Below are 27,779 nucleotides of genomic sequence, written 5' to 3' on the forward strand. Positions count from 1 at the left end.
GGCCAAGAACGTTCTGGAAGGGGCGGGGCTGTGAGGCCCGGGGGCAGGGCCCCTGGCCGGGTGGATGGCTGGCGGGGCTGAGGTGAGGAGCTGTTCTCCCGCCCTCCCCGGCAGCCCCAGGTGCCTCCGCAGCCCTCGCCCCCGGGGCAGCGCCCACCCTGGAGCCGTCTCAGAGCCGTGTTTCGGCAGGGCCGGCCCAGCCCTCAGCCCGGATCCCGCCCTGGGCCGCTGTTCTGGCTCGGCCCACCCGAGGCCTCGTCCCGCCTGGAAGCTGCGGCAGAGACGGCCCCACCGCAGGTAGGAGCAGATGTTCTGTGTTGAGGCCGAGCCTGCCTGGTGAGCGGGCGCTCAGGCCTGCGGCACCGAGCGCTCCAGGTGCAGCAGGGCCGGTGTTGGTGCTGCGGGCAGAGATCCAGGCCTAGCGCGGGTCCCGCGAGTGCTTGCAGACCTGTTCTTGCCTCCTGCCCGAGAGTGCAGCAGAGGGTTTGCAGCTTCCTTCCTTCCTTAGGGTTGCTACAACATGATTAATTACTTAATTAATCAATTTGCTTTTTAAAATGCTGTTCTTGTACAAAGCTGTGGGGAACATTGGTTCCTGTGTGAAAACAGAGGATTTCTGGTTTGTTCTCTTTTCGTGCGAGGTTTGTTTCTGTTCAAAGCAAATATTCCATGTTGTGTAGCAACATTGTGGTTTGTTTGTTGCACTTTTTGTTTACTGATGTTTGAGAAACTGGCCCTGGGGAGCGGCTGGTCTGTGTGCGTTGGTTCGCTGGGTGTGTTGAGCGTCGGCAGCTGCAGGAGCTGGAGCTGGGTCCATCCTCACCCTGACCCGGGTGCAGCCGTGGCCCAAAGCAGGCGCTGGCTGTTGCCCGTGGCGCTGGCGGTCAAACCGACCTGCCACCTCTTGCTCTTAGCGTTTGCATGGGTCTTGGTGTGGTGACCCACGGCCTGCTGCGCTCACACCATCTCCAGCATGCTTACTTTGCTCCCTTTGTCTAGAAGGAGGGTTGTGGGTCCTCAGGCGGTCGCAGAGAGTTCAACTTGTTTGCAGTCACAGCTTATTGATTAAAATACATCAGCGTGTGACGATTTTGCTGCAGCGTTGCTGTGATGCTTTCCAGCCCCTTTAGCCTGGTCTCTGCAAGGAACGGTCCTCAGCAACCATTTCAGTGCCCATGGTTTATGAGTTGGGGTGTATTGACAGGCTGGGGAGCAGGCAGGGTTCCCACCTGTGACAGCCTTTTCTGTTGTTGCTTACAAAGTGGTGTGATTTAATTAACGATTGTAGCTACTTGCATATCCAGATAGCTGTGGTCTTAACAACATGAGTTATTCCACCTCAAACTGCACTATTTTAAACTGATTTAATAGCTTATGGGTTTAATAATCAAAAGGTAGCTCCTAGCGTTCTGTTTAAGTATCTCAATCTGGGTAGTACCGAAGGAAGATCAGCAGAGAAGCTCAGTACTTGGATGAGATCTAGAGAACAGTGGCTCACTGGAATTAGGAATGTAGAGCTGACAAAGAGAGCTGGGTTTGCTGCGTGCAGTCCTGAAAGCTGGGCTCAGCACGGGCAGGAAGTGTCTCCTGCGTAATAAACAGGTGAAATCATTTTGGTGAGTCTGTAGCCTTCTGTAGTTGCATCTGGTTGAAGATGTACCAGACAGCTGGTTTGTTCAGGGAGACCTGGGAGTTCCTGCCGGTGTCCCCGCTGACAGCAGCCCTGCCACACCAGCAGCTGGGAGCTATTACTGTGCCACCCGTTCTGTCTGGGTGACCGTACCTCATCGTGGTGATTGATGGCTTTGCCTCCCTTCATCGCCTCATAGCTGGACCACAGGCACGTAATTCATGCGGGCACAAAGCCCAGTCCCTAAGAAAGTCCAGCCTAGTGTAGGAGGTCTCAACACCAGCAGGGCAACAGATCCTATATTAGCTTCTCATGAATACTAAATCAAATTGCTGGTGTCAGTCCTTATGTTCAAGGCCCTAACTGAAGCAGTAGCAGAATATCTAGACAATATCTAGACAAAGCTGTTTCTGAAGCAATGTGCAACTACCAGAAAGTGACCTGTGCAGGAGGAGGAATTAATTCTGACTTCTAAGGACCAACAGAAACTGTATCATACAGTTTTCTGTGTGCACCATATTTGCATCTTCGCCTGCACGTTCTCCAATGTGCATATGTAGCAATGCTTGCATATAACTAAATGAAAGTGGATGCTGTGAATCCATTATGGCTCCTCAGGACACAGTATTTTTTTTCTTGCTGTGTTGTGATTTTCCACTGGACATTACAGAAGATTGAGAAAACTTGGTTCTTTTATATTTTGGAGTTAAAGGCCTGTGATTCGATATCTAAAAATGGTAGGTTCAAAAAGGAAAAAAAAAAAGTAAATGTAGCTTATGTAGGAAAATAAGTAACACTTGGTTAAGGAGAAATAGTGGTCAAGGGGTGCCTTGTGCAGAAGAGAGTCCCAGAAGGTCATTATCAGCGGCATTTTGGCCACTGCAGCTTTTTGATGGAGTGCAGATGTTGGTGACCAGAGCCTCTGGGGAAGCATCTCAGCGGTACTGAGCTGAATTATTTAGTGATGGGTCTGTATTCTGTGTGTTTGGGAGCTGTTTTGTTAATACATTGTCAAATAATTGACCCGGGTCAGTATTGATGTGTATTTTATATGTTCCCTGAAGTTTTGTCAGCCTGCTGCTATGGAAAGTCAATTTCAGTCAGCTCAAGCAGCCAGAAGACATCTGCAGAACCGTAGTGAGTGACTCTAAGATTTTACAGAAGCTGACAGTTGTTTATAATATTTTTAGTTGAAATTGTAGAGTGCTTTTTTTCCCAGAAGTACGAACAAATGCAGCTGTTTGCCCACTGGATCCTGCTGTATCTCACTCTCACGGTTTATTAAACTTATCTCTGAGTTTAACGCTGTTCTTTCTTACACTGAAGTAGATTGGAGCAAGCTGTTAGCTAACAGTATGTTTTTCATACCTGCAAATGTATTTGTTTCCTCTCTGTTTTGTTGGTGTGAACAAGGATACTGTGCAAAAGCTGAGCTGACATTTCGTCCAGAAGGCAAAACCGTGCAGTGTATTGTGAGCAAGAGCCGGCAGGATTTGCCACGGCAGCCTGAGCCAGCCTTTGGGATTGGTCCGTCGTGCTCCTCAGGTGCCTTGTGCTGGTCCTGCGGCTGGCTGTCCGTCCTGCTGGCCTAGCAGCAGCCTTCACGCACAAATCCTGGACATGGCTCTGCAAAGCCAGTGCAAGCGAACAGCAGTTATTTTATGCCATTAATTTACATCTTTCATCCCTTTTTCCTGATGGTTAGGAGGTGAAGGTGTAATCAATATTTTGGCAGTTAACTGTTTGCGCAGTGTTCGTACCGTAGGACCTTCCCTTTTGCTTGGCTGGTGCTCGCTCAGGTATTTGTAACTGCGGGTCAGTCTGCCAGGAGCAGCCAGATGGGAGCAGATGTTCCTGCTGTATTATAGCTCAGAAGATGTTTATGAGGAGACCTGCACAGCAACAGGCTCCAAAACTGCTTTTTGTACCAAAGAGGAGAGTGCCAGAAATTGTGTGAATGTATTGAAATACAGAGGAGAAGTTGGCGCTTAAATGGGCAGGAGATGAAGAAAAACGTTGCAGATGGGCTGTGTGGTTGTGTTGTTGGTTGTAAGGAATTAATTCTCTGAGAGAACACAGATGGAATGTGACATAAGTGGCTGGAAAACAAAAACCAAGAGTAAAAGTATGAAGGGTGTGAGAATTAGAGGTATCTAATTTAAATTCGTATCAGGTATTAACACATTTTTCTCTCTTGGGTATGGAATCCTCTTCCCAAAATTCCTTATCTCCATTGAAGTAATACTGATGGGGTTTTGCCCCTTTTTGCGTGGACTCTTCCTGGTTTTGGACATTAAGGGACACACACGGACGCTTCATAGGGCACCAGTTAGTTTTTTTTCTCCATATTGTCACAAATTCTTCATGTTTCTGGTGTTCATGCCAGCTTGATTCGAAGCATTCTTTCAGTAAAGCGGCAACACGTTTTCTTAGGCAATGTAGGCAAGACAGGTAAAATTTACGGAGAATACCAATGTTTTAGCAACACGGTGTTTGTTAGCAATGCCTCGATTGCTGTTGTGATTGCTTGGTCAGTAACCGGGTGAAGGGGCTCACCCCAGGCCCAGGGAACGCTGGCGAGCGTTTGCACACAGCGCGAGCTCCTGCGGTGGGATCTGTCCGGTCCTCAGCTGGGAGCCGAAGCAGCAGTGAAACACGGGCGCTGCACCGAGTGACGTGTCCGTCAGTCTTGAGTGGTGTTTTGGGGGCTGTTGGTGCAAATGCTTCCCGTGGCGTGTCTGTTAATACTCCCCTGACATCTTAACGCTCCGAGAAGGAAAGTCCTCGCTGGCACTAATTAGTTTGCAAGCTGTGATGAAAGGTGTGTTCTGATTGTCACTGCTCATTTGATGCTGGGTACCTGACCTCTGGACTGCTAGTGCTTTGCTTCTTTTGTGAAGACCTGAATTTCACTTTTGAGTGAGGAAATGGTAATTGCCTCTGGTTAAAGTTTGGCTTCTTAGATGTGTATTTTACATTTCGGTTCTCTGTTAAATGCTAATACAAGGCTTCCCTGCACCTGCTGATGTGCAGGTGACTTTTGGAGCAGACTAAACTGATGAGATGTGGTATATGATGTGCCCACCTCAGCGCTGGTGTGGGACCCTGAGAGGGTCTGTGCTGTGGATGATTTCTCTGTTTTCTCTTGGTTCTGGAGTGCAGCCATTTCCTACCAGAGCTTGTATGGGTATCAACAGCCATGGTTGCGGTTCAGCTGCCGAGGGCAGGAGCGCAGCCAGGCCTTCCCGGAGAGCCTGGCTGGGGCGCCCGTCCGGCTGCGTGCAGCACAGAGCGCTCACGCAGGGGCTGGGCCTGGGACTGGGGCAGATGCAGGGGCACGTGGAAACATGACTTCTGCTGACAGTTTGAATATCTTGGTTATGACATTGACCTTTCTCACTCGCTTATATCAAATCATGGAGTGTTTGTAGGTTTTCTAGATGTCCATTCACTTGATTCAGTGTTTTCATGTAATGAAAGGGGGATGTTTCCGGCCCTTTGTGTAGCCAACAATCAGTAGGGGAGCTTCCCCATTTCTCTGGTCATATGCATTATGTTTGGTTTGGATTGCACACACTCCTTTCCAAGCCCCAGCTCATTGTTACACATGGTCTGTCTGTAGTAAAATAGACGGGGGGAAGCAGTGATCAAATGAGAGATTTGGGAAAAGTCTTACAATTCATGACTATAGAAGCTGGATGCGATGACAGGTCTAAACCCAGCTGTCAAGTGTGTCTGTGTTTTGTTTGAGTATCTGTTGCTGCTCTGGCCGGAGCATTGCTGGATCCTTTCCATAGGGAAGCTGTATTTCTTACTATGGTGGTGAAAGAAATGACCGTATCCTCGATAGTACATATGAATTCACCTTCCCTGCCCCAGCAGGAGCTCACGTGAACCAAGATGCAACTGTTTTGATGTGTGTAGAGGTCAGTCAGAAGTGAAGAAGTCTTCACTGTGCAGTACACCTGCAGCTGGAAACCAAAGGGAAGAATCCCTGTCTCCAGAAATAAACACGCTCTTCAGTTTTCTGCCTGGCAGGCACATGCAACACGAGGTGTGGCAGAAAAGCTTGTGGATACGCCACTGAGCAGACATTACAGCTACCGCTATTGACTTACGTCATTTTTTTGCTGTTCACTAAGTATTAGTGCTTCTGTATTTATTGATTGTTGTATTGAATATTATTTACTCTGTATTTAGTGATCCACTGGTTTATTTAGTTACCTTTGGAATTTCTCTTCTGTCTTGGATGAGTCTTGCCATGTCTGGCTGTAAATGGGGATAATGGTACTTCCTGTTGCATAGTTTTATGGGCCCAAATCTGTAAAGGATTGAGTTTCGTTTGGATGTATAGGGTTAATGATGAAGAGTACTATGACAAATATGCGGAGAGGAGTGGAGAAAGGGGCGCAGCAGAGATGGGAAAACCCTGTTAACACAACTTTGGTTTTTTTATTTTTTTCTACTGCTTTTCTCTGAGTTCTGTTTTCCCCTCTTTCCTTCCTGATGTGGTCAGGAGTGGCTTCCAGTGGGGGCGCAGGGCCCCTCCATGTCCCCTCTGTGCTCTCAGGGGGTCTGTAGAACTCGCTGTGCTGCCTTTGGGTGCAGCACAAGCAAAGATCTTCCATTGCTTCTGTGGAACTGGGGGTGCAGCCCCGGCCCAGCAGCAGCGGGCGGTGCTGCTGCTCCCGCTGGGCGTTCACCACAAGGGATTCATTTTCTGCTCTCTTCACCATACTGTGGGGAGAAGCCTTGGAAGGGGGAGTTTCTAGAGGCAATTTTGGTGTGATCTCTGTGGATGCTGAACAACCTACTGACACCTGCTTTTAAACTAGAATAGAATTATTTGAATTCTCATTTGTCAGTTGTTACAGATGTTGAGGTACGGTGCTCAGCAGCAAATATAGAAATATATTTGTGGTTGGGTGGGGTTTTTTGTACTTGCGTATTTCCTATAAAGAACACACATTGCATTTGTCTCATAATTTCAGTTTATTATCAAAATGGTTTTATCAGATGACAGACTCAGAAAGCTAAAAGGAACATAGGTTTTTAAATATACCTATTGTAGCAGTCATCTGAGGTATGTGGTACTAGGTTTTGGAAATCCGTTTGCTTTGATATACAAAGCAGTAAGTTCCTTTGCAATCTGCATGAGGATGTTTAATACATGTCATTGCAGATTTAAAGCCTTTTACCTTCTTACTTAAAGCTTCATTCTTGCAATCAGCTGTGCAGCTTTCCTGGTGTGAGGACTGACATCACTCAGAACATGTACAAATTGTGTGCAGGATCAGACCCTAAACACCGGCCTGAAACCTCGGCCACTGGCGACTGCACCGGAGAGCGGCGACTGGAGCCGTGGGCTCGGTGCCCGATGCTGTGTTACGCTCAAACTGCCCAGCTCCGCGCTGCCTCTGATAAAATCTATTACAACACTTCAAGTCAAAAGTGTAGCTTAGATTTAAATATAAAAACTATGATTTATACGTTACTAGAAACTTTAAAAAAGACCAAGTTTAGAGAAAGCAAGGAAAAGCTTAGAAAACTGTGAAAGGGTCTTGGATCGCAATCTTACAGAATATATCTTCAAAAATTAATAATTTACCTACAATTTCAGTTTGGCTGGAAAGCGGTAAATAAACTGTTGTAAATAGTGGCTTCAGATAATACACACTGGAATAATTAGTGAGCGGTTAGTTAAGCACAGCAGGTCTTTGGACTGCTCTTGTATCAACGGTTTCAAGTAAAAATGAAGACATTTGGTAGAACAGATTTATCATAACAGCAAAGGGTACAAAGTCTGACATTTTGGATATAAACTGCTGTCTCATCATGTTATGATGTCTAAAACCATGTGTTACTTAATATTTCCTTCCTCCGCTCAATCAGAAATATGCAGTCACCAACGAGTGGGAGATAATGTGTTATACTTTGACATTTTAAAATAAATCCAGAAAGCCACTGGCCAGTGCGGAACAGGACGAAGTACCAGTGAGATGTTACCGCACACCCTCAAGTGATTCCGATTCTACAGGGTTGAGCGACAGGAAAAGCAGCCGACGAGCAAGAGCAGCTAATTGCTGCATCGGCATGAGTCCTCCATTCCATTTTGATTCTTTTATTTTTGCCTGTTCACTAAGAATTACAGTGACTATTCTAGCATAGTTCCCTCCGTTTTCTTCCTTTCTCCCCTTCTTGGAATTAGTTAAAAATTTCTCTGTTTCCGGAAAGCTTCTCAAGGTGCAGGGTTTGCAGTTCGTCACCAAACTCGGCACTTCTTAGGAGGATCCATGTAGTTTGTCTCGGTGCATGAAAAGGCTTCGGAAAACTCTGGAGAGTTTTGCAATGATCCGATGACCCTTTAAAACAAAACCACAACCTTGTCACCGCTGCCTGCCTTTGTGTAAAACAAACCAGGAAACACACATTCTCTAACTGCCTTTTTTTGCATCACCTCCAAATTCTGTGGGAAACGCCAGTAATCTCTGAGCTCGGACTATTCTGTTTCACCTCAAGCAGTGGCTGTGTTTTCTTTTTGGGGCCCCAAAAGGCAGGACCTGTCCCTTCTTCCTTACTGGCTCTCAGGAACATGCTTCTTGCTTGTCATTAGTTTTCACAGAATTTATTCAGCTATGTTTTGCTGACATATTTCTTGGTAAAGGGAAAACAAGCCCCTGAGGTAGAGGACTGTGGTGTAACTTCCCAGCGAATGTTCATGTACATGTTTATGCCAGTCAGGTTTTAACTCAGCTCACACTGCTGCTCTGGGCATTCTGCACCGATGTTCCAGTGAAGGAGTTTTCCTGGAAAAACGACTCGGACAAAGAACAGCTTGCAAGTGAGTGTGAGGACACAACAGCTAAAGCAGTTTCTGTATGTGTGATTGTGAACATATGTGGATATATCTGCTCGGACTTGCTCCTTCCTTCAGGAATGGAAATACAGCTTGCACGGATCTACACAGGAGAACAGCAGCAGCTTCAAATATCAATATGGACTGGTGCACGTTGATCGTGGACCAGGGAGTATTTGAAGAACTGTTCCTTTGAGTAATTTGTGATTATTCTGGGAGGAATCTTAATAATTAGATTCAACAGCACCAGGCAGTGTCTGCGGAAGCTGTGGTGAAGTTCCACAGCTCACATCTGCACCCGTTTGATGGCCTCTAGAGCTGCAAAGCGAGACTGGTTACTGACTGGTGTGGGGAGCCAGCAGCCCCATGGGAGAGAGCGCAGAAAAAGAGGATGACCCAAAAGTCCTGTGTTTACGGGATCTGGCAGGGCTTCACTACAACTGCTACAATGGGATTTTGCCAGAAACAGAGCAAAAAGTATTTTGGTGTAATAAAACTCTACTGACGCTCGTTACTACAAACAGATAAGAGAGCAGTGGGATAAGATTCCTGCTGGATTTACTAATGTGCCCAGAACTACGGGGAGTTGGTACATAAGCAGGGCTTGACCTGTAGCCGTTATTGTACTTCCTATGATAACAGTGGGGTACAGATTCTCTTTCACCTGATTTTGACAATTACCCGATCTTAGGCATCTTTCTGTTAGCTTTTTATTTTTCTAGTAGACGACAGATTCTACCTGTCCAGTACTCAGAGTTGTCAGCCCATAAGCTGAAATTGTACTATGCAATGGACAATTTTTATGATGAGCTGCTTGTCCTACCTGTACGGGGACAGAGCCTGCAGTCAGTGTTGAAACAACCAACCAACAAAATCCCAGCTCCCCAAATAAAGAGCAAGGCACGCTGGGAGCCGTGGTGGCATTGAAAGGGGATGTCATTAGGCAGCCATTTGTGGGTGTCTCGTGCACTGAAATGCTTTGTATTGTAGAGCTTTTAGGGGGGCCTCACCCTGAAAATTACTCCACATTCTCAAAATGTTAGTGTGGCTTCTCATTAATACTTGTGTCATTTCATATGACATTTCATGCTGATGTAAAACCAGCACAATACACAATGTAATATATCCAAGATCTACACAAATACAATTACACAAAGATGCTGAGCTAGTGAACTTAAAGGACTGGTGAGTCATGCCCATTAGGTATGCAAGGAGCGGGCACGGAGCTCGTTAGCATGGGGACCAAACCGGGCTGATTGCAGGACCTGATGCATGAACTGCCTGTGGGAGAGATCTGCAGATAGTACAGAAACCACCCACAGTGAAATGCCAGGCAAGCAGCAGTTGAAGGAACAGTCGCTGCTTTCACTAAATATTTCAGTATGTGGGATAAACAAAAAAAGTCTTTGGGGAAAAGCTGCTGAAAGCAGGATACTGGAATTAATGTACTGCATTGTATCCAGCTATTGTGTACGTAAATCCTGGAGATGACACAACCTTTCATAGCTAACAGAGATGTTGTGATATCTGCATTACTACTTGATCTCATGGCATTTGACCAAACAGATTTATTAGAGCAAAACTGTTGTTAAACTACTGATGAATAGGTTGCTCTGACTGATGATCAAAAGGACCGATCCTGGTCTGGCCCAAAGGCTCTGACCCTGAGCAGCCAAGGCTCTGCAGGACTCTGCTGAATTCAAGCCCACCTGTTCTTGGGAAGGCTGAGTACACAGAGCAGAAAAGACCAATTTGCTTAACAGCTCCAGTGTCTTTTTAGCTCTAAATGGCAAAGAGTTCCTCACTCTAACGATAGAAATTTCTCTGTCATGTCAGTGTTGCTGTTTAAAAGGAGCTGAATTCTTCTCCACCACAGATTAACTGGAGATTTTACGAGTCACTTTAGTGGAGGACAAACTCCATGCACAGCCTTGGGTCTTTAGGAGAACCCTGGCAGGAGCTATTGCAGGAACAGGGGACTTCTGGAGAGCACTGGATTCCAGACAACGGTCGCTGGGACTCTGCTGCAACAGCCCTGCACGTTTGGTGACAGCCAGGTGATGGCGTTTGTGTCCTGAGAACACGAGTGTTGAGAGGTGCTCAGCGCTGTGGACACAATTCAGCTGTATGGCTCAGGAGCAAGGACAACGCCCCCGGGAGTCCTGTTCTGAGCAGCTTCCTGGGAGGTCTGAGCCTATTGTGTGAGCACAGAGGGCTGGAGGGACTGTCTGTCAGTCCATCTCTCAGCCACCTTGTGTACTCTGCCGATATCTGTGTACGTGCCTAAATCAGCCCTGTAAGTGTAGCCTGTCCTTTAGTGTAGAGTTGTTCAGTTCTGCCGCTAAGAGCCGCGTCGCACCGGGGATTGCACTGACGACGACTGCACGTGCTGACCTGAATTTGCCTGGGCTGTGCACGTCGGTTTTGATGGAGTTCACGGCATACTCCGGTCTGTACGTTCCACACCATACCTGCACGCAGAGCAAAGAAAAGCATTTGTTAGCACTGAGATTGTCCGGGAGGAGACCTGCTGTCATTTCACTGTGAAATACTGAAGGTCATGAGAACAAATTTCATATGAGAACATACAGAAAAAATGTATATTTTGCTTTTTAAAAGTATACTGTTGTCCTCAGACAAAGGCACTTGGGCACAAGAAACTGTCTGCCAGACTTACTTGTGGCTGAATTAATTTATTTAGAGGAGATAAAAAATAGCTAACAAGACTTTATTTTCAGCACTCTGTAGTGAGCGCTGCTGGGCAGAGCAGCTCTGCCGGCGCTCAGTAACACTGCGAGTCAGCCAGTGCTTTCTGACCTACTGCTAAACTGGAACTTCAAGTCAACGGTCAAGAAGCATAGAATACCTGTGCAAAGTTCAGGAAAAACAGCTGCTTATGGTTCATTTCAAGGCCAGGAAGAAGTTTTTCTTTTCCATGCTTCTTCACATAGTTTTCGTAGGCCTGCAGGGAATATTGGAATATATTGGAATGAATGGTAAGAGAAATAGGCTTAAAGGAGGCAATTTATTGTAGCAAAAAGAAGTCGAGGCTAATAGAATAATTTCAGTAAGATGAGTATATCCAGATAACAACATTTTTGCATAACTGTGCTTACAGGGGAAGGCATTAAGAATGCAAAGAAGGACAGTTGTGTTCTAAATAAAGTAGCTACAGAGAGTTAGTAATGTTCTTCAGCAAGCTTTATAATAACTAATGTGTTTAATTCCATTGGTCTGTTACGTATTTACCTAGCAAATCCTTTCTCAGGGTTAATTAATGACTGCATAAAGTGAGGTCGGTCTGTGTGAAAAAATAGAGTATGTCCTATAGTTGAAATGACTGGTGTTGTCAGCCACAAATGAGCTCCGAGACAATGGGGGTGATCGAAGGATGCATTGCCCCCGTTTATTCATCTCCCTCTTTTCTTCCTCCTTTCCATTAGACTCGAGAGGTGTGCGGCAAAAAGCTTCAGCTGTGGCACAAACGTCACTTTTCTCTGCTTCTATGGAACACTCGTACTTTTTGGCCTGTTTACAGTTTGGTTTTCTCTCCAGTGTTTGTCACATGAATATACTTAGTGGGGGTTTTTGCCAGCTATTGGGTTAGAGTCTAAAATAACACACTTCTGGTAAGATACGCTTTCCTGTATACAATGCAGAGTTCCAGGACCTGGTTTTACTAGCACAAAACTGATTCTGCAAAGCGAAGAAATCAATTCTATCAATGATCTAATGTTGCATTACGAAAATTAGGTGGTTTTAATTTGTTGTTGTTCTTTTTTATTTCTTTTTTAAAAAAGAAATTTCAGAAGACTTTCAAACCTTTCCATAGTACGAACAGCTGCCTGCATGTGTCTCATGAAGACTGTATGGCAAACAGTGTTGTGTTAATACATCGTTACTGCTAAAGAGATGCTGGCAAACTGGAGAAACACTCTGACCGGCCGGTGCCAGCTGCTGCAGGGGTGAAGCCACGAGCTGCACGGGGCCGGTTTGGGAGGAGCGGATACCAGGTCTGCTGGAAATGCTCCGCAGGTTTCAGTGGGTAAGGAGCTGAACAAGAGCCAGCAGTGCCCAGCACTGCAAAAAGGGCCCGTGTCATACTGGCATGTATAAATAGGAGTGCCTTGTGTAGGATACATCAGTAATCCTGCTCGGCACTGGGCAGGTCTCAGTGGTGGCACGCTGTCCAGTTTTGGGCACTGCACTCCAAAAAGATGTGGACCAACTGGAGAGAGTCCAGGAGAAAGCAGCAAGAACGAGCAGAGGTCTAGCAAACATGACCTATGAGGAAAGATTGAAAGAATTGGGTTTGTTTAGTCTAAAGAAGAGAAGTCTGAGCCTTCAAGTATGTAACAGTCCTCAAATACAGAAAAGGTCTCAGAAGAGAGAGGAACAGCTTGCTCAGTTTGCACTGGTGAGAGCAGACGTGGTGGCACTGGAGCTGCAGCAAGGAGGCGGCAGAACTTCTTCCATGTGTTTGAACCGCACAGAAACGGTTGATCCTACCTGCCAGGAGGAGGGGGTGGGACTAGGTGACCTCTCAAGATGCCTTTTGGACCTTGTCATACTATTTCTCTAACGTTACAATATTAATAATTGAGTATCTAATTCTTTTTTGGTAATACTTCTGACCTTCTAACTTTTCTCTGGTTACTCCAGTTCCTTTCAGAAAGAGCACCCCCTTTCATGGGTTTGGACTGTGGTTTTTCTAAACGCACAAATGTCACAGTAATTGAACATCAGACTAATGTGCCATGCTAACACCTGGTTTAGGCTTCCAAGAATTATATTTGCCCTCAAGCCGTGTGTTTGTAGTGAAGCGCTGGTGATGGTTGTTTGCAGAAGCCGTGATGATGATGATGTTGAGAAGCGTGAGATGGCCCATCAGGGTGCTGAGGAGGGACAGCGCTCCAGTTGCCAGGGCTTGAATGCTTTGCTGTGGCCAGAGGTGTTGAGGGAAGGAGAGGGAGGATCGTGTTATTACGGCCTGCAACCATCAGGTTTGGAAGTAACAAGAGGAGGTCACAGAGAAGCCCACTTGCTTCTCACCTCCCGACCCACATTCACAAGGAGAAGAGCTCTGCTGCTTTTACTTTCAGTCTCAAAGTTGGCCAATCTAAGGAATTAAGTATCTATTTCCAGAAGAGAACGGAAGGAAAGGCAAAAAGCATGCAAGGTCCCATGGCACAAGGAACCCAGATGTCACTGACATCTTTGGATACCTGTACAGGGGACCCCAGTCACTTGTACAAGAGGATACTTTGACCAGTGAACAGTGTTCTGTGGAGGGAGAGACTCTTTCTGGGTAGAGCTCCGAAGTGAACTCTCCCTCCTTCCTGGCATGAAGAAGCCGGTGCAGCCAGCAGACGGCAGCTGGCGGCATCGGCCTCTGGGGACGTGGAGCTCCAAGTGTGCTTCAGGGCACGGTTCCATTCTGCAAATTCTCGACTCACAAGAGGGAAAAATAGAAGTCGGCTGAAAAAGAGTGCTCTAGGAAATGACAGTTTGTACCCTGAAATAAGAAGATGAAAGAAATACAGCAGCTGGTCAATGGTTTTGTATCACGCCTTGGTGACGCAGGAGGTCTGATCCTGTCCTTAACACAAAAGCGTTTTTTCTTTATCAAAGGTTCTGAAATGAATATTCTTAATCCATGATGGTTTCAGCTAAAATATAAAAAGGGGTACTTCTTACCTTATATGCTTGTCTAACACCCCCATTATCAGCAATGTTTTCTCCTAGCGTGTTGATTCCACTGAGCTGTAAAATAGAAAGGAAAAGTATACATTTTGGAAAAGAAGAGCCTCATCGGGACCTTTGTGTGGTTTTTGTGTGTGTTTTTCACTTTTTAAAGACAAGAGTTCCCTTAGAATGTGAAGCTTTATCAGAAGATGATGTTAACATCTCTGAAATGTCTTTGCCTCCCTTGTCTCAAAACCCATGCCGGTCCCATTGTTTGCCCCAGTGCCTACATCGGTAGTTCCAAAGGAACAGGACATACCTGCTGGCCCCCTGCTAGGTCCCACGAGAAGTTTCCGTACTGGTACACAATGCACTGGGATAGCTCCTTAAAATTGCGTGCCGATTCTTCACTCCACCAGTCTACGAGGTCTCCGTTCTCATTAAAATTCCTGCCTGTAATAATACATTAACAGAATGCAGTATACAGAAGAGGTTTCTGATGCAGTAAGTGGGGTAGTGAGTACGTATAATCACTCATGAAGAAGAATGTCAGTAATGAGGCAGTCAGACAGATGATGCTTGCTTTCTTTTCTTCCTAGGAGGGCTATATTTCAGCAGAGAAGGAAAACAAACCAATTGAGGCTGCAGAAGGAGATGGGCTTAAGGCTCTCTGGTGACTCAGGGCTGGACTGCTCACTGCGCGGGTGGCAGGTGTGAGAGCAGGACCCGCACCAGCCTGGTGATGCACCCTGGGCACAGGTCGGTGTGGTTTATGATGGGTTTTGATGTAACCTTTGGGAAACACAAGTGAGCAGCAGCTGTGTTAAAGCACTCGTGTGCCGCAGGCTGTTGCTGCAGCCCAGCAGCTGCAGGAGGGCCTGTGGGACTCTTTGGATCTTGCTTTTGAAGGTCATCGTGAGGAACAATACTGCAAAGCCTCAGAAACCCACATTTGGTCTTATATATGGAAACTTCATCTTAATTTAATCTACTCCCTGGAATGATAAGCACCAAAGCATGTAAAACATTCTGTGCATTATATGTTTTGAAACTAGAGACTCGGCGCCTTACCATTGTCATCAAATCCGTGGGTGATTTCGTGACCGATGACCATGCCAATGCCACCGTAATTCAGAGATTTGGGCTGGGATGCGCTGAAGAAAGGGGGCTGCAGAATGCCAGCAGGGAAGACTGCAAAAAAACCCCACAAAACAATTAAAGTAGTGCCTCATTAGCCTCCATTTGCAGTGCGAACAGGCTGTTTTTTATGGGCTTCGGCCAAAGTCCGGCTGGTTCCTTGGCTTTACCAGCAACAAGTGAAGTGCCACGTGGTACTGGCTGAGGGACAGTAGGGACAGACCAGCAGGACCATTCCCCTGGTACTGTGATCCCTGCTCGTCCATAGGAAACAAAGGCTGGAGCCACCAAATGTATTTGGTCACAAGCCTCTGTCCTTATTATGCACAGAGGCAATTCAAAAACACGAACAAAACCTGATTTTGCTGCACTGAGGCCCTTCTGTAACCCCCATAACATTAAAATAATTCCATTTCTTGATTTTAAAAATACGTACACATATATGAATAATTTGGCCAGTTAGCAAACCTTACCGATCTGATTTCTGCTTGCTGAATAAAAGGCATTGACAACAGCAGCTCCACTTATCCACCTAGTAACAACAGAAGAACAGATGTTAGAATGTCAGTTGTTAATGGCAGAGGTGCTGATCACTGGAACAAGCCTGGGAACAGCCGCACGGAACCACTGCGGTGGGAGGTAACGCAGTGCCGAGAGCCATCCGCACTCGGCCTCCGAGGCAGACCTTCCGGTCACTCAGTCATTTTAGTAGCCCTTTCCCTTCACTATCCAAATGGATGAACAGTGATACTTAGGTTTTGGTTCTATTTTTGCTTGTACTGCAGCATTGTACTGGCAAGTTTTCCCATATAAAGAAACTGGAACACAGAAGCTGAGGTTATAATGGTACCTAAACATCTGGGGATAATGGAACTTTTAAAAGACTGTTTACTGAAAAGGATTTCGGTGTCACTTGCCATCCAGCCAGCTGTCCTCTCCAATACTCTCAGCAGTGATCCCCCAATGCAATTCTTAGACCTGCAGGCAGGGTGAGTGTTTCGGTACGGTTCATCACTGCATGCTTAATGACAGTGGAGAAAATGTGGCAGAGAAAATGAGATAATCGTTCTACAAAAAAACCAGCAGGGCCTTACAGCTGACGTTGTATTTCCATGCTCTCTGAATGAAACTGATTTCTAAGATAAATGATGTATTTGATAACTGTATTGCATATGCCAATTGTAAGCAATGCAAAGTATTCCAGCAGTTTCTATTGCTTAAGTGAAAAGTAATTTGCAGAATTAATTGTAACAATCAGAGCATAACCAGTTGTGGTCAATACTTCCAGGCTCGCTTTGAATGCAGCGAAACTTTCAGCAGTTACTTCTTAACTCTCAGGCTTGTGAGAACAAACTCAGCATTGTGTTCAGTTAAGCTGAAGCGACTGAACAAGCAAACGCAGCTTGAAGATAGAACAGAAGTGAGGTGGCTATGAGGCGGAATATAAACTTTCACTTAATGATATGTAAATAACAGCAAAAGCAACGGTCAGAACTATTTATCCACAATAATAGCTATAGTTGTGAAAATCTCTGACACAGTATTTGGAAAATTCACAGTGGTGATTCCAGAGGTGTGAGGCACAAACTTCATCTGATGATGAGTGACTAGAAAGAGTCTGAACGGCTGCAGGTTTGCATTTTTTTTCTTAGAAAAGAAGTCTGGAACAGCCCTATGAAAATGATAAAGAAATTAAAAATAGAAAGACAGTATCATAGAATAACTTGGGTTAAAAGGACCTTTGGAAGTGATCGGCCCCATGTGAAGCTGAATAGATCAGGTTGCTTGGAGGCTTGTCCATTCAAGGGTTGAATATCTGCAAGGGCGGGCTCTGGAGATCTCGCAGCCTCTCTAACTCTTGTGTTACCACCCGCACACTCAAAAGGGTTTCCTAACATGCACTCAGAATTCTGCGTGCTCCAGCTTGAGTCCCACTTGTCCTATCGCTGTGTGTCCTCAGGAAGAGGCCGCCTGCTCTGCATCGCCCCCGGCCAGGCAGTTAAAGGCAGCACTGAGACCTGCCCTTAGCCTTGTCTTTTTAGCTGTACAAATCTCAAGGTAAGGCCAGCTCTGCAGCCCTTGCTCAGATGAGGTGTCTTGCCAAGCGAGTGTGGCTGATGGCGACCACGGTCAGGGTTCTGCTTGGGCTCCAGTTCCCGCTGGGCCGGAGCTGAGGCACAGCTGGGGAACGTGCCGGGCAGTCCCTGCTACCTCTGCGTTCCACATCCAAAACTTCAGAGCAGGAGGACATTTCTGCAGTGAATTCCTGCTCATCCTCATTTAAACAAGCTTTCCTTGGCTCAGCGAAATTCTCAGGGATGAAATTCATCTCTCAGATGAACTTAATTAAAAAGCTGTTCTGCAGGAGTCCACTTAATCCCCTCCAGGAGCCAGGGGACCGCACCAGACCTGCTCCAGAACACTTCACCTTCTACACCGTCCCTCAGTTTCTTTGCCCTACTTGCTAATGTAGGTCCAGCCGTGGAGAAATGAGCAGTGCTCTCATACCTGACCCTTCACGGAGGAAACAGTGCAGAAAGAAGGTCGTTCAAGCATTAGATAAGCACCGATTACCCTCCAACCACGTACATCCTCCTGTGCAAATGGAAAGGCGATCTACAGTATTTTTAAACACTTACTCCTCTTTGTCCACCTTTTCTCTAAGCTTCTTCAACCTTTTCTTCTGGGTAAATACTAGATTTTGAATAATGTTTTCAAAATATTCTTCTTCTTTGTAGTTCAACTAAAAAAAAGGGGGGAAAGTGGCAGTGTTATTCATTTGCAATAAAAAGAGCTGGATCTGGAAAATCCAGTCTTAATCACGATAAGTTTAGCAACGCATTTTTAAGAGTATTTTTTGATCTGCGATTGGAACTTGGTTTGCAGTGCTCTGCTACACTGCAGACTTGATTTTGTAGCTGGATATATGTTACTGGCTGCATAATTTGTTCCAGTGCTCTTTATTCCCCCTCTCTATACATACTGGGTGGAGTTCAGCACGGTTTTGACCCAGCCTGGAGGAGTTCCCATTTGGAAGCAGTAGCTACCAGGCTGGGAAGCTGCAATTCCACCTTAGACAGAACACACGAGAAAGGCTCACACGGCCTTTTGAAAGCATACTTGGGTTATTTGTCTGCATTTTGACTTTTAAGACACGTTCTGCCCGAACGTGCGCGTATACTAAATAGGTGAATAGAGTTCCTTTTACAAATGGTGCTACAAGGTAGAATACCGAGGTCACGTTTTGCAGTGAAAAGCTCAGCTGCAGTTTAAATTCCATGCGTAGCTCAGTGTCACGCTTGAGGGGCTAATTCCAGTCTGTAAATAGACGCCATTACCGCGTTACGCAAACCTGTAGCCAGTGCAACCGGTGGTTTGACAATTGGTGGCACACTTAGAAATACCGGACTGTTCTGTTCTAGCATAATTCCTCTAGAATTTATACATTGCCTTGAAATACCATCAGGTTCCTATCACTGTCTGTACTGGTTCAGGTGTCCTACACCGGCTTTTAACGCATCAGTGCTTACAGCTGTGCATCCAGGCACTGGATGTGGGCACTCACCTCCTGGTACTCGCTGTTCAGCTTCGCGTCGTCGCTCACGATCTCGTCCGGGTAACCGATCCGCTCTCTGATTGCCAATGCCTACACACGAGATCATTTGATATCCATAGCAAATCCAGCCATGTTTGTAAATCAGTCATAAATTACATAAGAAGTGCAATATGGCAGCAACGGCAGAAAAGCCAGATGTTAATGATAGATCAGTTTTGGTTACGTTTTCTGTTCCTTGAAAGCACTGTGAGGTTTATGGCTGATTGTAACAATGGAAAACTGTACAAAGTATGTTCTGTCCCTTCTTTGTGAGTAAACTCTCAGAAACGTGCGCGGGAAAGCCAAATGGACTTCAGCTACGCTTTTCAGTCGAAATAGTAGAAATCCTGAACCATTTGACATATTTTACAGCATCTAAAATAGAAATAACAACTGGGTGCTTTTTAATGTCAGTGCATTATAGGAAAACACCTTTATAAATTTCCAGAAACGTGTACCGTTTGCCTCAGTTTGGGTCTGTATCTGTATTTCTTAATGAGCTCCACATCCACATGCGAGTGAAGAAATTTGTTTAAGTGTTCCCAGAGATGAAGACTCGAAGTCCTGATCAAAGTTTTTTAACCCAAACTGTACTCAATTTCTTTTGATAGCCAAATATTGATTTGTATTGGATGGTGACATCAGGAGTAATTAAAAACCCAAACTCTTCATCAATTCATTCTTCTATTTCCATATGAATATGTCTCAATAAATTCAGCAGTAAAAGCACGTTATTTATATGAATAATTTCTGATGTAGGCTGTTCCCCCAAACAAGTGATTCTGAGCAGCCCATGGGGTGCATGTGGGTTTCTCTTCAACTAATTATCTGTAACTTACTCCAAACGTATATGAACTACATCTCCTGTTAGAAGAGAACTCACTGGTGGTGCCCAGCTGGGTTTTTGGTGGTTTCACCTGGGTTTTTGTCCTATTGCTCCTAATAGCTGATCAAATCACCATAAATCATTTATTCTCATTTTCAGTATTACTTTCTTGTAGATGTTCATTATCTAGCCCCTTAATCACTGATTTGCCTGGAAGGGCTTAATCTTGTATGTAGATCCCTCCTATTTTGTGTGCTTATCTCTGCAGAGGCCCCTTCCCATGTAATGTGGCTCTGATCTAGGAACTCCGTGAGCTGCTGCGCCTATATAAACACAGACATGTGTGGGTTTGTATATACAAAATAGTGACAGATCCTGCCGCTTGGTTTTTTCAGGGAAAACAACTGAAATACTGATTTTTATAGAAATACACAACATTAGCAATACTCAAGGTTTAACTTACTTTTTGTTCTGCTTTCTTTTTGGTTTCTCCGTCCATCCAGGTAAGTTCATCTAAGGTTTTTATAAAAACGTTGCGTATATCTGCAATCATTTCCTCCACCTTGGAAAAAACATCAGAACGTTACAAATCCACCTCAAGTGAAGTAGTTGTGTTTGCACACTCACAGTTTGCGTATGACAGGCTTGGTGTTGAGTGGGTGCTGTTTGTGGGCACCCTCCCAGCCTGGAGCTCCTGTGGGAGCAAAGGGGATGGCCATGAGCTCATGAGATAATGCACTTTTGTTGTTCGGGTTACACAAATCTGTCAGGTATCCATCTGTTGGATGCTGTGCATCTGATCAAATCATTGTGCACATGTCAGCCACAAAAATGGTCTGTCTTAAGCCTGGATTAAACTAGGAGTGATAGGAGTCAACTGAGGCTTAACTTGAGGTTAATTTTGAGCAATTTTCTGTGTGTCTGAAGCCAAACAGAAACAACCGTTGGTCCGTGCGCCTGTGCTGGCAGACGTGAACGGGCGTCCGTCTGGCAGCACAAGCGGTGACTTTGTTGCAGGGAGGGCTGTCTCGGCCGTGCGTTTTGGCGGCGGGGCCCGTTGCTGACGTGCTGCGGTGCTCTGGGTCCTGCCTCCCAGAGCCAGCCGCCCCTGTCCCCCCAGGACACCACGCGCCATCTTCACATTTCACACGTTGCGTCGCCCTGTGGTCACTCGCTTGGGAACAAGCCAGCCCAGTGCAAGTAATGCACAAGTACGCAGGAGCCAAGGAATGAGTCCCCGGGCACAGGCGCTGCGGTTCCTCCGCAGTGGTACGCTGATGGAGGAGCAAATCTGAAGGTTGGGGTTTTTAGAAAGTGACCTGCTCTATAGAAAAGGGTAACAAGAAGTGTAATCAAAGCTGTGTAAAGAACTGCATGGTAAGTGGCAATTAAGTGACACTGAGGTGGCACACAGGCTGTTTGCTAAGAGCTTTACCACGTGTTTACTGTCTCCAGCAAATGCTTCCTCTACATAGAGTCGTCCCACTGCGTTCTCCATGTTGCCATTGACGTAGTTGGCGCAGCGACGCCAAGCAGCAGTTTCTGATGTTGTGCCGTAAAGCGCCTGTGAAACACAAACAGTAGGTTAAACGGTGACATCTGGGCCCACGCAAGGTGACGGAGAACGGTGAGGGACTGGCAGACGTGTTTCTGAGGAGCCCACACAACCCTAAATCCATGCATTTAATTCACGTCTGTGTTTATGACAGTTAGGTGGGCTCACTCTGTAATGGGAGTGTGTCACAGGCTGAGGAAATGTGAGAATCATTACCAATATTCTTTGTCCTTTCAAAACATGAAAGGTAGTAGAAAATGACTCTAGAAGCCAAGAAGGGGCGATGTTAAAGAGGAACACCCTGACACAAAGCTGTCACTGTTGCAGGATCCGTATTGCAGCTCCAGCTCCAACAGGGTTATGCAGCCAATGCGTTTCTGCAGGGTAGGGCTGTGTTTGCTGCCCCAGCAGCTGCTGCTGCCAGAGCCTCCCACCTTGGGCAGCTCGCAGAGTAGAAGCTGCTGTACTCACTGGGATGTTGCTGCAAGGTATGCAAGGACTTTGGCATGATGATGTATAACTGTGTAACGCTGAGTGGATAATGTAATGCAAAGAATATGGCAGGCAGGGTCGCTCGGGGGCAGCCCTCTGAAATCACCTTCTGGAATGAAGTTTATATTCCATAATGAAGCAGCTATTCATCTCTTCAGAGCTACAGGTCAATCACTTCTGGTGTTAAAAGCTCTGTAACTGCTACACCTTGGACGAGTTACTAGGCCTGGCAGGCTGGAGCTGCTTGTAACTCATTACTGACAAATAGATAAATAGACTAGAAAATCTGTCTGTCCTTCACCTCGCTCTGTCTTAGACGCTCCCTGCACACAACAGGCTGCACCACTTGGCATTTGCTCATATAGCAAAAGTTCATATAGGAAAAGTAAATACAACCTCTCTTGCCCATAACTTAAAGCAAATTCAGTAATAAACATCAGCAGTACTGAGCTTAATTAAAATAGCAACTGATTCAGAATGACTACGCATATACATATGATCAGATATGTAAAACTGACCCAACTGACTAAGCTGTATATGTGTGTTAAAGTATTCCTTGTGTCACCAACATATAGAACAGAATGGCCTTAAGCTTTTCTAATGGAGCTCAGCAAACTTAGAGTGGGAAGTTCTACCACAGAAATACAAAGGATTTCCATCTCTGGTCTGTGTGTGAAACTGCTCAGCGTTTCCTTAAAAGCACTAAAATACCTGAAGGATCGAATGACTGAAAAACAAGATTGGGCCCATAATGACTGACTTTGAATGCTGCAGTTAGTCACAAGTCAATCAGAACTGTAATCACTTGCAGATAAATGGGACTGTTCCGTTATCAAAGTGGGGGTTAATTTGGACTCAGAAAAACACGGAGACCGAGCACCAGAACAGTGCTTTTCAACTCCACTCCAGCTGTCAGGCACATATCATATACATTGTGTGCACACTCCAGCAGAAGCCTCAGCAAACACATCTAGCGTCTCTGTGCAAAATTCAAAATATAGTAAATCTTTATATACTACAACTACATTAAAAATTGTCTTCTATGGTTCAAAAATGTCATCTTTACAGCTTAAAGAGAGATGGAGTTCTGCACCTTACGGAAATCGTTCCTTGTATCCTTGTAGCTCCGGCTCAGGCTGTTGACAAGATCCATTACGAATCGCCAGATCATGTAATTTTGAAGGTCTCTGTTTAACAAAACAACAGTAATAAGCTGTAATGTTTTTAGGCTTTTTAAGTTTACTGGAAATAGAATGCAGATAGCAAAAATCCCTACCATACCTACCTGGGAGTGTATTTATTAACGATAGACTTCAGCTTGATAAGGTATTCTGGATCATAAACAACGACGTGTTCAGTGTTCTCAATGTTAATTTGTACGGTAGACATTATATCGTTTATGAATTTCGACCAGTTGAATACCTGGAAAATCAATCTGCGTTATTATATGGTTAAATCATAAAGAACCAGCTCTAAAATCCTATTTAAGACGGGTGCTGTGTAACAGGAGGGTTTGAGCCATTGTTTTGATGTCAGACTCACACAGTTAAAACTCTTCTGACCCTTTCCTTGCAGCCCGGAAAAGCACAAATGGTATTTTAAGTAAAATTGTTAGTTGCTTTTTTGCTGTATTTGGCTGAGAAGCTCTCGAGCTACTCAGCGCTTGTTCCACGTTGGGTACTAAGGAAAAGGAAGGTTTTACACTGAAGAAAAGCAAATCATCTTTGTACTTCTTTTTCAGTTTTTTTTGTTAATTTTTAAAATTCTGTTATGCCTGTAGCTTTGAAAAGTATTGGTGATTTTCCCCAGTCTGTATCTTTAGAGAGGAAGGTTTTATTGGCAGAGGTAATGAGCTTTCAGGAACAGCATCGCTTCAGGTTCGAAAGAGAAGGAACAAACTTCAAGCTAATCTTAGGAATAATTGCTGTTCTATCCTTAGACCATTACAACAACGCTACCAACTCCCATTATGTGTCTTCTGAGCATTTCTGGGTAAATTTAGAGCAGATGATTATTGCTGATCTGCAGCAGTCTCCAGGAACTAAGAATACCCAGGGTAGTACCCGTGTGTGACAAGAGCCGCTGGTTTCTGACACGGTGACTGTAATGGGAACTGTTCAGCCCAGACCTCTGGGCGAGGTAAACGAGGGAACAAATGAAGCTCGGCAGAACTGAGCTGTCATATCACTTAGAGCTGAAGGATTTAAGGTTGATAAGAACCGCAGTGATTATGAAACTGGTCGGAATTACAGTACTTCATAGCTCCTTCCTGGCCTCTCACGACTCAGTAACGTGCTTTCCATGGGACACGGTAGTTAACCCGCCCGCCCGTTGTGCAAGACACTGAAGTGGAGTCTTTCTGATAAAAAATACCCATGTCTGGTAAGACGTGGTATTACAGAGGAGGCACACCTGTGTTATCAAACCTCTGCCTCTCTAGCTGGACTTTGTGGTGCCATGAATTAAAGGTTACAGTGCACAAAAGGGCCGTGGCTCAGGGCAGGAGCAAAGGCAGAGCCGAAACGGCCTGGGGAGCTGCACTGGGAGGAAGGGGCAGGATGTTCCGGATCCACAGCCGTGGAGTGCAGGGCTCCGCTCTGCTCGCTCCGGAGAACCGGGAGCTGCTGTTCTCAGTCCGCAGCTCCGGACAAACAGAGAGGCTCTGAACAGTCACACTACAACCTGTCTGAATCAGCTGGTCACTGCAGCCCTGACATCTCTCCTGGGCTCTCTGGACCTGCCCTGGTTGTTGCAGGAGGGGAATTTATTTCTCCTCTGCAAAGGATACTCTCCAGATTTCCACGCAGGGTTAGGTATGTGCAAGGTCTGCAAGCTTTGCCATCCTGAATCCATGAGTGTAAGCCAAACTCATGATATCTTTTCCCCTTTACTCTTTACACCTCTTGATGTTGAAGCAGAGGGTGAGATCTGCCTTCAAGGCAGGACATACAGTGGGTACAGAAGCACAGTCTTTTACATACACTTTAATGTCTTCAGATGTTGAGGTAAGACAGAGTGCACATCAGGGATCCTGTTCCATTTCTAATATGTCTAAGCTCAAGAAAGAACCATCTTTAAAACAGAAAAATGCCAGGCTTCATTGTTCAGTCTCATCAGTCATAAATTAGAGGTTAAAACATCAGCTTATTGCTGACTCACCTTATTATTGATTTCCAATGAGAAGTTGCTTTGGAGCTGTGCCAGGGTCATTTTATTGTACAGCAGAAGTGGATCATTTCTGTCCTCAGATTTTGTCGTTGCCTATCAAAGTTAATCAGGAGAAAATTACTAAGTACATTGAGTCGGTTCACAGGAAGTTTGGTACGTAGAAGTAAAAAGAAAGTAAGTATTTTTGGCTTAATACATAAGTTTACATTCACTGTAAAGCACCTAACATGTAAATGTGGTCAGTGTCTTATATATATAAGAAGCATATAAAAGGACAGATTAAATTTGTGACAGTAAAATGGAGCTTTACTTCCTGGATGTTTAGTGTTGGAGCATCAATAGCTGAGGCTGCACAGGAGCCCTGGGTCACAGACCTGCAGAACCCACTGGTGCTGTTACCAACAGGTACAGCACAAGAATGGGCTCATGAGGCTCAGGGCGTGATGCAAGGTGCAGGATCTTGGGAGTAAAGGAGATGTATGTATTGAGTAGAGGTTGAGCTGTGGTGGGAATGCAGTGAGCGTTTGGTCAGGATGCGTGTGCGATCTGATATGATCTTTCTGGAACCCCTGTGGAAAGGGAGCTGTAACTCAGAACTAGGCTTTGTGTTAGTCTAGGCAATGGGGTTTTGCACCAGAGTGTGAAAAAAGTCTCTGGAATTAGAGTGTGGACAACATGGACTGAGGAGACAAAACCAGCACCTCGTGGTAACTACCCCCTGGTCTCAGAACACTCCTTGGATCTTTTTCTGTTCTTTTGCTCCGACACCAGCGTGTTCCTTGCTAGGATGCCTCTGCGGGCTTGACGCACATTCTGTGTCCTCCTTCACCCCTTGTTCTTGTGCAGAAGTACCTTGGGACAGCATCAGCACTTGCTCGCCTCACACTGCACCTACTTCCACTCTTGAGAATGCAGGTACACAAATGACTACAGGAGAAGAGTGACCTCCTGATCTGTGAGAGTAATTCATGGGAGAACCTACCCCGCTACTGCCTCCAGTGCTCTTGAATGACTTGGTCAGGAGCAAGAATAGTAGATTTTGCCCCTTTAAAGTGTTCTGAAAAATCTGTCAGGATTTTCTGCCTGATTTTCTCTCTGTCCTTTTTTAAACAAGGTTTCTCTTCCACTCCCTCTTTCCCCATCTATTGTGCATTCAGTGTTTTTTCTGTTTCCTGTAACAGATTCCCAAGAGCACAATGCAGCTCTCTTCTCGTGACGCTCAGGCTGGTGCTGAGGCTTTGATGGGAGGTTTAGAGCGAGGCAGCAGCAGCTCGGGCAGCACCAACCGCAGCAGCACCAACCGCGCCTGCCCGCAGCACCCGCCCTACACCGCACTCTGGTCTCCTTTCACAGTCCCCTTTAAATCCTTCTCTAATGAATTCCTTCTAATAATTTTCCCTCTCTCATCTAAGCCTAGAGGTGTGTTTCACAGGAAAATGTGAAGACAATCAAAATCAGATGGTTTTAGTTTATATAAATTGGGGGAAAGTCTTCTTGTGCCAAACATGTGCCTTTACTATCAGTGCGACTTGAAAAATTGCTGAAGCTAAAACATGAGTATTTAGCCTGTTTTACAGTCATCCTCAGCTTCAGGCCCTTCTGAAATGTTTAATAATTACAGGCCATGTTTTTGCTCACGAATGCTTGGGTTTCAGTTTGTTTTTCTCCACGCAAGTTCAAGTCCTAGCTGTTTCTCCAGGCCACGCTTTGGTGGAGAGCAGTGTTTGACGAAAAATGCACTTGGAACAACCAGCGTTGTGGAACAGCCGGTGCAGGACAAACATGGTGTTGTGCTGCCCGCCAGGGCAGGGCTGGGAACCTGCTGCTCTGATCAGAATGAGCCCCCACACACCTCCCAAAACTCCCTTTGTAAGCCAGACTGAGCAGAACCCAGGTCTGCCTCCCCTCTGCTGTTTGGAACTCGGATGTTCTCCCCGCCCATGAGGAGGCATGTTGTTCTTACTGTGTGTCCTCTTGGTGTGCCAGGCCCCATCCATTTTTCGTCAGCTTTTGGTCCCACAAAATAACGTGAGCAAGTAACTTAGCAACTCAGTTTACAGTTAGCTCTCCTAGGTATTAAGAAAATGTCAGGTATTTAAAGGATAATTTTAAGAGCTTTTCTTACGTTGGCAATCTCTTTCTCCAGGTCCATAACTCTGTTCATTTGTTCAGAAATCTGGTTCTCAGTGAAAGATATATTTCTTTCTTGTAGGATTAGTTTAGCAACCGAAATCATGAAATCAACATAAGCAGAACATGCCTGCGGGAAAAAAACACATTGTGAAGACAGAACTCTTCAAAGTATAGCATACCTTGATTAGATCTAAGATTGCGTCTACATTTTTCGAACTACAGTTCTTCATCCCTTTCTTAAACAGTCATTTATTCTGGAATACTGTTAGATCACAAACAGTAATTAACTGAAAATTCCCTCCTGGAAGATTGTTGTAGAATTTGCAGCACTGTTCACAGTTAACACTCTCAACTACTGCACTGGGTTGTCATTATTTAAAATGAGACATTTGTATGCCCATATTTAAACCATCACCTGTGTTTTCTCTAGCTTACTTTAATTACAGCTTCCAAAAATACCGCTTCCAAAGAGCAGTGTTCCCAGGAACAGAACACCCAGAGAGATGCTGCGGGGCTGGGTTGAATTAGCGTTGTGGGGAAGCACAGCTCCTCGGCTGCTGCGTGCAACGTGTCCTACAGCTAGATACGCTACGGACAATATATATCGTGTATATTGAACATGAGAGAATTCACCACGGATAGAATGTAAATATGGAAGTGTATTCTGTTAAATGTTACACTGTCAAATATCTACAGATCTCA

General features: G+C 45.4%; 1 protein-coding gene across 2 annotated transcripts in view; it reads right to left on the reverse strand.

Moving 5' to 3' along the window:
• Positions 1-6,603: 6,603 nt before the first annotated feature.
• MME (membrane metalloendopeptidase) overlaps positions 6,604-27,779 on the reverse strand; it is a 37,240-nt gene continuing 16,064 nt past the window's right edge. For both annotated transcript variants that reach the window (XM_071812779.1, XM_065845043.2), the window contains exons 9-23: positions 27,070-27,204; positions 24,936-25,037; positions 23,062-23,198; positions 22,870-22,963; positions 21,165-21,293; positions 20,193-20,291; positions 18,874-18,954; positions 17,948-18,051; positions 15,782-15,840; positions 15,243-15,362; positions 14,491-14,624; positions 14,184-14,249; positions 11,353-11,448; positions 10,881-10,957; positions 6,604-7,992 (exon numbers count right to left, since the gene is read on the reverse strand). In XM_071812779.1, the coding sequence (XP_071668880.1) occupies positions 7,893-7,992; positions 10,881-10,957; positions 11,353-11,448; positions 14,184-14,249; positions 14,491-14,624; positions 15,243-15,362; positions 15,782-15,840; positions 17,948-18,051; positions 18,874-18,954; positions 20,193-20,291; positions 21,165-21,293; positions 22,870-22,963; positions 23,062-23,198; positions 24,936-25,037; positions 27,070-27,204 (1,533 nt within the window). In that variant the 3' untranslated portion in view covers positions 6,604-7,892. The remainder of the gene's footprint in view (positions 7,993-10,880; positions 10,958-11,352; positions 11,449-14,183; positions 14,250-14,490; positions 14,625-15,242; positions 15,363-15,781; positions 15,841-17,947; positions 18,052-18,873; positions 18,955-20,192; positions 20,292-21,164; positions 21,294-22,869; positions 22,964-23,061; positions 23,199-24,935; positions 25,038-27,069; positions 27,205-27,779) is intronic.

This window comes from Patagioenas fasciata, chromosome 9, assembly GCF_037038585.1.
Source record: "Patagioenas fasciata isolate bPatFas1 chromosome 9, bPatFas1.hap1, whole genome shotgun sequence".
NCBI lineage: Eukaryota > Metazoa > Chordata > Aves > Columbiformes > Columbidae > Patagioenas > Patagioenas fasciata.